This window comes from Hevea brasiliensis, chromosome 15 (assembly GCF_030052815.1).
Source record: "Hevea brasiliensis isolate MT/VB/25A 57/8 chromosome 15, ASM3005281v1, whole genome shotgun sequence".
NCBI classification, from domain to species: Eukaryota; Viridiplantae; Streptophyta; class Magnoliopsida; order Malpighiales; family Euphorbiaceae; genus Hevea; species Hevea brasiliensis.
Genome location: NC_079507.1, coordinates 55,768,170 through 55,778,504, shown reverse-complemented (window position 1 = coordinate 55,778,504; position 10,335 = coordinate 55,768,170). Strand labels below are relative to the sequence as shown.

Genomic DNA, 10,335 nt, shown 5'->3' with positions numbered 1-10,335 from the left:
AATAAGACATGGATATAACGATTATATTATAATTATCAATCATGACAGATTCGATCGAAATTAAACATCTTGTCCCATCTGTATTCAGCTCTAAAGAGTTCAAAGGAGGGAGAGAGACTTGCCAACTTTGCCTCTTTAGACATATCGAAGCTAAAGGCATTAGATATCTAGGAAGAGAGACCCTATCGAACTTCACAACAAGCTTGTACCAAAAACGAAAGTTCACAGCATGAGCATCAGCAGTAGCAAAGTCAATACTGAATAAAATCTTATTCTTTCTATCCCACGGTAGCCAACATGCTACCCTAAAGATGGATGATTAGCTGATGCCATTTATAATTTTTAATAAGCAATTTGATTTTCATTAAATTAATATACAAAATTAATGGGTCATTTATAAGAACACACGTTTCGGCCCAATCCATACTCATCCAAACCCGTCAGAGATAGAAGAAAATTGCAACTTCGATTCAGGAAAGTGGGGATCCAACTTCGAATCTTGAGTAAGGAGGAACTCAGGACTCAGGACTCACCCTGTTAAATTAGATCTACGATTTAATTCATTGGATTGCCTGAAACTTTCTAACAAATCTCTAAAAATGAGGATGAAGATGAATTTTGCAGGTGCAAAGATTGATAAAAATCTAGGAAAATGTAAGTGAAGCTGCAGATTTGAGTCCCTTTAATCTTCCACAAGGATGGTCAAAACGAGCTACAGCATTAGCAACTTAAATTGAAAAAAGAAATATCAGACACAAGAACAGATGTATGGTAAAGTTACTAATAAATGCCTTCCAAGAAGATTAAAAAGGCATTATCAGCGAAACTTCCACTATCGTTGTAGGCCTCCCATGAATCAGACAAGCACCAAACCTCAGCTTATCTGGGATTATGAAGGCACCCTCTTTAATTCCATAAACCAAAACAATAACACAGAGGATGAGAAGGAACAAGGATCTCTCTTCACATTCTAATCAATGGAAGAAACTTAGACTGGGCTTTAACCTCTTCTTTTGCTTCTGTGGCTGCTTGCTGCTATACCTTCATCTACTTATAGTTAGGGTAAAGAGCCGCGGGGATAAATATTTTTTTTTTAACGTTTAGGTCCTTTGGTTTTAAAGTATTACTATTTTTTCCTCAATTGTTTTGTATATTTTCAGTTGTCTGCCTCAGCTAAGTTAGATTTCCCACGATAATTTTGATTTGACTATAATCATAATGATGACTTGTTTGCAACTATATTACATATCAATATAATTTTAATATAATTTCTCCTTTTATTACATATTATATTTATATATATTTCAATTTTCTTTAAATTTAGATATATATTTTTTTCACAGGAATAAGAGTTAATATTATAAGAAAAGCTGAAGAACTCTCTCCATTTCCTGTATGTCATTCAAGAATCGGCACTAGCATCAACAGTAGAATCAACCTAGCAGGAGCAGCAGCTTTCCTCTGAATGTCTTCTGTTGAAAATATATAGTATACCACAAATAGTATAGACACTGGAGAGCATTCTTTAGGCACATTTTATAGCAAGATAATCTTGAGTCACAACCGAGATTAAGTTGCTTTATTTGGGATTTGTGTAATTAATTACTAGTTTAACCCTTTCTAAATAGATTTGATATCTGAGTGAGTATGCCATATATTAACATAGTAGGTGTGCAAAAGCAAATTGAATTCACTAGAAGTGGAGAGAAGGGAGCATTGATTAGAAGGGGAAGATAGAGGCTCTTGAAGCTAAGATATACTATAGAACATCCCTCAGAAGACCTATTAAAGCCTTGCTTCCAATCGGTGGCCGAGACTTCAAGATACCCCAAGCGCAGAGCTAAAACTGCAGCCATCAGAAGTTGACACATAGCAAAACACACGGCGTCTCACTCTCCTGTAACCTTAGGAGTCAGTCGAGACTAGTCAATTGACGCTAAGACGCAGAGTTACCATGCACAAATGTCAATAGTGCAACCAGCCGATCCAAAGCAAATCCCAGCACAACTTGGGTCAATCATCGCATTGCCTGTCAATAACTAAGCTCCCTCTCCATAAAGCACAAGGACCTACAACCTAAAAACAAATAGCAAAACAATTATACCCCAATCTTGAGGTGGGGATGGAGGAACCCATCTCCAAGTTAAGGAAGAGCCTTCCCTTGTCCAGATAGGCAAAGGAAGGCCGCTAAAACTGCAAAAACAAGGCAGACTGATGCTCCTAGCAAACAGGTAGAGAAACTAGAGCAAAGTCTCTCTCAATATGCTAGAGAGAGTACGCAATTCTAGTATCATTTACAACTAATAAAATTCTAAATCACGGTTCAAGCACATTCCATTTTTTTTTTTTTTAAGATAAAATTTGTGTAACCAGCCATGACTTGAAAGCTCAACGGTCAACTCCCATGATATTAGCAATGCACGATTTATGTGTTGATGTATCAAATGCTTTTGATAGCAAAAACAATATCATTATTTCAAAATTGAGTCATTTATAATAATTAATAATGTAGAGGAATAGTTTCATTTTAGAATATGTATTAGTTTTAAATATTTTAAAGTTTAGAGCATGTTTGATACAGTAGATACGATTAGCTATTAATGACTAGCCCCAAATGGTTAAAAGATCAAAAACTAAAAATTAAAAAAAAAATTAAGATTTAAAAAATATAATTATAATTTTAAAATGCATATTTTTTTAAAAAATTAATCTAAAATTGTGCTTACAAAATGAGAAATTGCGACTAAAACTTTTTTATACATTCTTTTTATACACTTCATTTATTATTGGTCCAAATCTCATCATTTTGAATAAAGTATTCATTAATAGGTTTTGTTAATTTTGAATTAATGTCCTAAGATGACGTTAATATTATTAAATTAAAACTCATTAATAATTTTAACTCTTTTATTTGCTATATTAATTTAAATTTCTCAATTAATTTTTGAGTTTTAATTAAATAAAATTTTTATTTATCAATTATTTTTATCTTATTAATTCTCATATGACCTAATTTAAAAAAATAACAAAATGTTAAAACAAATTCATTTCAAATGTTAATAAGGAAAAAGTTTTCAAAAGAGAGTGTTTAACAAAGTGTTGCTAACATTTTTTTTATTATTAAAAAAATGTTTAGTTTAACTTATAAGTTGATAAAATATATAAATAAAGAGGGTGTTTTGTTTGATTTATAAGTTAAAAACTATTTAAAATAAATTAGAAGTAATAAGCACAGTATCTTTATTTATAACTTATTTATTTATTTTAAAATTATATTTTAACTAAATAAAAAATTATATTATTTTTTTTAAATAATAATATTATCCTTATTTTAATAATCACAACACTTACTAATATATTATTTTTATTATTTTAATAAATTAAATTATTTTTAAGGACATTTTAATTAAATATTTACATTATTTAAAAATTAATTTTAAATAATTTTATAATAAATAAATAATTATTTATTTTTAAATTTATTTATAATTTAAAAAATATATTTTAAATCAAAAATTAAAAATAAATAGTCAAACCAAATATAGCCTCTAAGTATCTCAAAACAATAATTAAATTAAAAGCCCAAGAACTAGCAAGTAGCTTCCAACCACAACCAAATAAATCAAAAATAAAAAATCATTGCCACAATTAGGCCATGGTTTTTGCTACAAATACCGTGTGTCTACTGCTGAAAATTATTTAAGGCGAATGCATACAAAGCTTAAATATCGGATGCTCATTCAGGGTCCGTTTATTTTATAAAATAATTTTTTACACCTATGTTTGAGACACACTAAAATTAGATAAAATAAAAATGCTTTTTAATAAAAAAAATAAATCATTTTTGAAGAAATTAATTTTCTCTAAAATTATTTTCTAAATTTTCATAATCTTATGAATATGTAAATACATGATATAGTCGCATGTCATTATTTTCACATTATAATTAAATAATAAAAAATATTTTTATAAAATACATTTAAAAAAAAATAATAATTTCCATGGAACCAATATACTAATTATTTTTTGCAAATAAAACGGAGTATCAATTCGTCCAACTTCTACAGGCTATAATAGTTTGGGTTTTAATGTCATCTTTCCTCTTTTCACTTAAATTTTATAAAATCCAACACTCTCTTCTACAGATCAAACTTGTGTACTTATTTTTAATACTAAAACCACATTTGAGACTAGTTTTTTTGTTCACATAAGAGAACTCTTCATAATACGAGGGATATATGTAGCAGGTGTGTGTGCGTGTTGGGTAGAGAGAGAGAGAGAGAGAGAGAGAGAAGCATCTTCTGATGGACATGTATAAATGCATCAGCCTCACAATTATTTAAGCCATATCAAAATTCCTCACTCATAATGCTCTTTCTTTTATCAAAGGGCAGGGGGAAGGGGCAGGGAAAGGGGAAGGGAAGCGGCATAGAGGAGGGTGCGGGATTGAGGTAGGCCCTCAGTAGGCTGTCTAACCCATCAGACAACTTTCGAGCTACTTGCTGTAGAGATGAACTAGAGTGAAAATGAAGAAACCTGCCATCTGCACATCAGTAACCACACAAAACTCATCAACAAAAACCACAAGCCCAAAAGAGAATTTAAGATAAAACTTTCACACCAAAAACAAAGTCAATATATCATGCATCAGAACAGTAACTTGTGAGGTATTTTTAACATAAGGCTACAGGGCAGCATACTTTCCCATCTTACTCGAGGATGACACCAAATTACAAATCACGAAATTGTTTTTATGGTTATTAGGCTATTGCATAGTTAGGGAATCTGTCAACATAACATTTTAAGCCACAAAGAATCCAAATAACATATTAAAGGCCTATTTGGTATTGCTGTTGAGAAAAATATTTTTTTAAATATATTAATTAAAAAAATTGAAAAATAATTTAAAATTAAATTTGATAAAGATTAGTCATTAGAATACTCAAATAACAAAACAGTTTTTTCCAAATTATTTTTCTCAACAGTATTTAAAATAATAATTTTTTTTTGTTAAAAGCATTTTTGGTCCTCCAACTTCAATGTCAAATAGGCACTAAAGAGGGACACTTACAATCCACACAAACAGTTCAAAGTTTGTTACCTTACTTTCTTCAACTTGCCAATGGCAAAACAGGCTCAATCTATTAAGTAGCAATCCCATTGAAAAATATAAGTTCTAATTTGACATCGCATGGGTTACACCACAGCCATATATTTGCATGGGACTAGCTGATTCCACAAATAAGCTTTGTAAGGTGCTCAAGCTTCACAAAATTACTAAGGATGTTTGAAATATATATATATATATATATATATATATATATCCAAACTTCAAAGATTATTATTTCATTTCAGTTCGATAAAATATGTACATTGGCAGATCTGGAGGGGTCTATGGCCAAGCCAATGCAGTACCATGGCTTAGACAGAAATTTAAAAAAAAAAAAAAAATCAGGTATTAAAAATGCTTTTAGACACTGGATCAGAGATGGAGGGGCAGTGAACTGTACCATAGAAAACGCTGCTCCATAATAAGGATAAGCTGCAGGAATGAATCTTTCATATTCATTGTGCCTATAGGGACGGACTGGAATCTGCTAGTCAATTTTCAAAATCCCAATCAACAACATTAGCAACAGTACACATATATCATATAAAAACCCACCATATATATCCATTGCGTAAGAACAAATTTTATGCATTGTAAATTAACCAAAAATTGCCAAATTAAACTCAGAAAAGGGGCAAATTATTTTGAATAACTTGACTAGTTTACAAGCCAATTGAATAATGCAATCTTTTTTCACAACATAAAATAATAACAAAAGTTACATACATTGTTTACACTAAATTATCATACCAAGATTCCAAAAGATCAACCATAGGTGCAAACAACAAAGACAATCAAATGATGTTGCAGATACCAAAGAATTTGTGAAGATTCATAAGAATCAAAAGGTAAAATTATGAAGACCAGTCACAATAAAAAGGGAGGGACTTCTTCAGTTTAATCAAATGGTTCTCCATAGACATGAAGTTGGGACTAAATCCCATGCATTAGGAGGAAGTCTGATGTACATGATGTTTACTTCAAAAATCAATGATTATTAACATAATAGCAAAGAGGTAAATTATTATAAGAATTTTTTTTTTTTTTTTGTGCCCAAAGGTCACCATTGTGTAGTCCAATATATACGTGTGGATTTATTGGATGCCTACAGATCTGTATTACCAATATGAGGTCATTCAAGAATCACATGTGAAAGCATATTAGTAAAATGACAAATATTGATAGTAGTTAATGAGAATATGTTTTGAACAAAAAGATGTTGGTTGAACAGATTATCTATGATGTATGAGCAAGTGAGCACCTGCTTTGATAGGGATAAGGTCGTATATCCAAGTCTTCTGTACTCAATTTTGAACTGGAAAACCCCATAAACATCAGGAACCTTGAAAGCAGTATAATAGAGACCCTGCAAGAACATGTGATTGAAAATTTCATAAATGGAGGACAGCAACATCACAAGTCTACTTGAGCTTAATAATCAAATAAAGTACCTTCTTATCAGTTGATAAGGTTTTCAACACATAAGGACTCATCATGTAAAACTGTAATTGAACATCATCTGCTACATATGGTTCCCACCTTGTTCCAGACCACTCATAAATTTCGACTGAGTATTCCTGCAGTCAAGGCCAAATTACTTTCCAGTCAGTCAATGTCCAGGATATGGTTCATAGGCTTTACAACAAAATAATGAGTATATATAACATTAAAAAAAAAAAAAAAAGATATTACCAAGTCGTCTTTGATTCTGTACAATGAAGGTTCATCTGCTTCCCCAACTTTGTGGTGTCTTACTTTCACAGCCTATAAACCATAAAGCCTGTCAATTTTTACGTCAAACAGATACCTAAAGCTATGCCATTCAATAATGACAAGGCCTTTTCCTCTGACTCTTCACGTAACTCTAACAAACCAGGTTTGACATTATAAAATAATAAAACATGCAAAATGTTATGACTGGTAGGGTGTAATCCTCCAAATGCAAGGAAAAATTACGGGAAACAATTGAATGTACCATCAGACATATAGCTGAGTCTGATCAGCACAGATGAAATAACCAACTAGTGAACAGCAATATTCACTTTCTAACCATCAGGACAAGATGATATTGAGAAATGCAAAGCGATGACATAGAAATAAGCCTGCAGATATGCCTCACCTTCAGATGACCTCTCTCATGGAAAATCCATTTGCTGAGTTCAACCAAAAATTGCTCATTACCAGATTTCTCATGTCTGTCATTGTCAAAAAAAATGTCCATTCAGCTTTTGTTATAAGCAGAACAAGCATCAATAGCATCTGAGGGACTCATATCAAATACAGTGATGATGATGATGATGATGATGATGATGATGATGAGGATAATAATATTGTTCATTCAAATTTCATCTTCATAGATATTCATATCTGAGAGTAATGAAAGCCAAATAAGGAATTGAAATTTTCATGTTAAATACCTGCCAATAAATGTTTATTTATCATCCTACCATGAATGAAGAACTATAAATGACCACTAGTGATCTATGACAAGTAAATCACCATCATATCAAGCACAGTAATAACAAATTGATATAAAAAATAATTTTACTCAAGTCAAATTTCATTCCTTCTATGATATTCGCCTATCAATTAAATTGTATTTATAAGACGTCTGAAATTTCTAAGAAACAGTGTCATATGTTTCTTGAGAAGACCAAAATAACATCCTATGCTCATGACCAAAGAGTCTTACCCTCAAGTCAAGTACAGTAAAGGTGTAACTGAGCACTTTTAGCACAGGAAAGATCATCAAGTAATTCAATTCTGCTATTTGGAAGGGCAGAATTAAGATTTAGGCTAAAGTGCGACATGTTGATTATTTAAGAAACTGATGAGGAAAAAGAAAAAAACTTCACCTACTTTGTTGAACTCCCTGCCTTCTGCACCCCAGATCTAAAAAATCTGGAAATCATCCAAAGTTCATCAGCAAAAACAGCACATATTAAGCAAATCTTAGCTCAGAAAGCAACTACCATTGTCACATACCGATTTCCGAACAGGCTTAATGAGCCAGCAATCAAAATCCGAGCATTATTTCTTGCCTGCAAGAAAAAGAGATTTTAACTCATCAATATTTTGAGATAGCACTTACAGAGAAACTCATCACAACAAAGGTATCCTGGAAAGATACAATGCTATTTGCATCATAAAATTTTACTTGCACCAATGTAATTCAAAAAATATCTCCTAAATTTGAAAGGGAAAAGAGTAAAATTTATGGAACTCCGCCATTAATATATTGAGGAGAATATACAGCATATTGCCACTACTAAAACGCCAGGGATAAGTATACAGTTTAATATTCCTGCAAACCTCACATTTGCTCTAATGATCTTATTTTCTTAATAAATTAATGCATATATATTAACAAAACAAACAACACAAAAACCTTCAAGGCATGGAGGAAAATGCAAAAGCACAATGCCAGTTCTAATACAAATACTTCTAGAAAAGGCACGGTGAAAAAAATTGTACCTGCACTATAGATACCAAAGAGATAGCAGTTCCAGTAAGAGATGGAGGATTTGACAACTTGGTCTTGGGATTAGCTGAATAGGATGAAGGAGAAGCTGAGAGAACTTTTGTTACCTATAAATGGAACATTGATCAACAGTTGAAGTTGAAACAAGTATTTATAGAGTAGAAAAGATAACAAAAGGCATCTCACCAAGGTATTGGCAGGATTTAACGTGTGAGCAATCCCCTGGAAAAGTACAGGAGCCTGCGCCAGGATCATAAAGGAATTTATCAGATATGGCAGATAAAACTCTCACAACTTAATGTTAGAAGTACTAAAAACCCTGAAATACAATTAACTCTAACTCATAAAGCTGCTGCTGCATAAGCCCATTAACTGTTTCCCACTATACAACACCAGACTCACTGATGCCAAGTAATTATTCCACTCTATCAGTAATTCAAATTGCCTAAAAAAGCCAAATACCTTAGCACAGGAACATTAGCCAAGCAGTTGGGAACAAAATTTTAAGTTCTAGCTTATGATTGTGTAGACTAGTACTATTTACTCACGTCAATTTTCTTGCTGCCCAATATCACATCAGACTTAATGAAGTCATCACTAGCAATCAGCGTATGATCTCCTTCAATCTCCGATACCGCGTAGCTAGTGTGATCAATAACCATAGCCGCAGGATCCTACATACATAAATTATTAGTATGAACTACTCATATGCATCATTAAATTAACCAACATAATAATGATTAATCATTTGATTATTCAAACGACACAATAAACTAAAACAAATAATGATTATTAACTCCAACAGACCTCATCGAAATCGGCTCCATTCTCGGTGGCAATTTCACGAATCGATTCAGAGGCATTAATATCAGCCGCAATTATCAAATCACGACCCGAATCAACAAAATCAAGAATTGCAGCGACATCAACTGGTCCCCCAAACACTAAAAACACAATATTAAGTGATCAATGGTTGTCATTTTCTCAATGAAGATGAAAATTCAGATAGAAACTCACGCTCAGCGGTGGGGCAGAAAAGAATTAACGCGTCGTATAAGTACTGGCCGTAACGATGGAGTCCGATTTTGGGATCGTCTGCGAGCTTAAACTCGAGATGGAAGCCGCGAGATTGCAGGGACTTGAAGAACAAAGAATGCGATGATTTGATGGCGAAATCGTCTAACAAGACGAGGACACGGCGGTGTGTAGCAGATTCAGAAGTAAAGGAATAACAGAGAAATGGAAGGAATTGTAGTATAGTTAGGAGGATTACGAGCTTTTTCGCCATTTCTGGAGATTGAGGTTGAGTGGAATTGCAGAGTGACTGAGGTATTTTTTTTAGTTATTTTTTATTTGATAAAAGAAATTTTGACAGTTCTAAAACATCAAAAGTCAAGCTATTACCTTCGACTTTTAAAAAAATTAAATAAATTTTTTAATTTAAAAATTATAAAATTTTTTTTATTATCTCACGGCTAACAAATTCTTTATCTCTTAAAAAAAATATAAAAAAAATTGATTTATAATTTGACTGTAATATAAATTCAACAAAAAATGGTGTAGGATTATGTTGTCCTTTATGGAATGGCTAAATTTTTCTACATAAATTCATAAAAAAAAAAACATTTTCAATTTTTCAGTGAAAAATAATCAATTTACTTAAAAGTATAATAGATATTTATCTAAATTTTATAAAAATATAAGATTATTGATGAGTCTTTATGCACGGAAAAAAATTTTTATA

The 10,335-nt window shown here is 31.8% G+C and overlaps 1 protein-coding gene and 1 non-coding gene across 2 annotated transcripts; both read right to left on the bottom strand.

Moving 5' to 3' along the window:
- Positions 1–762: 762 nt before the first annotated feature.
- On the bottom strand, positions 763–890 carry LOC131174350 (small nucleolar RNA snoR83). Its single transcript, XR_009144598.1, has one exon. It is a non-coding gene; the product is annotated as a small nucleolar RNA snoR83 (small nucleolar RNA).
- Positions 891–4,311: 3,421 nt separating this feature from the next.
- Positions 4,312–9,966, bottom strand: LOC110665096 (dolichyl-diphosphooligosaccharide--protein glycosyltransferase 48 kDa subunit). The gene is made up of 13 exons (XM_021825088.2): positions 9,609–9,966; positions 9,399–9,535; positions 9,140–9,265; positions 8,778–8,831; positions 8,585–8,698; positions 8,096–8,151; positions 7,970–8,011; positions 7,230–7,305; positions 6,803–6,874; positions 6,562–6,687; positions 6,372–6,476; positions 5,511–5,594; positions 4,312–4,543 (listed from the first exon to the last, which is right to left on the bottom strand). Exons 1-13 carry the CDS (start codon positions 9,877–9,879, stop codon positions 4,496–4,498), a joined length of 1,311 nt encoding a protein of 436 aa, XP_021680780.2. The 5' UTR covers positions 9,880–9,966; the 3' UTR covers positions 4,312–4,495.
- Between the last annotated feature and the right edge of the window lie 369 nt (positions 9,967–10,335).

Bases quoted from the DNA above. Each gene is read 5' to 3' on its own strand.
- LOC110665096 (XM_021825088.2), bottom strand. From the start codon at position 9,879: ATGGCGAAAAAGCTCGTAATCCTCCTAACTATACTACAATTCCTTCCA. The intron at 9,536-9,608 runs GTGAGTTTCTAT...TTGTGTTTTTAG, and splicing joins TTTCTGCCCCACCGCTGAGC to TGTTTGGGGGACCAGTTGAT. The intron at 5,595-6,371 runs GTGCTCACTTGC...ATTGACTAGCAG, and splicing joins CCTTATCCCTATCAAAGCAG to ATTCCAGTCCGTCCCTATAG.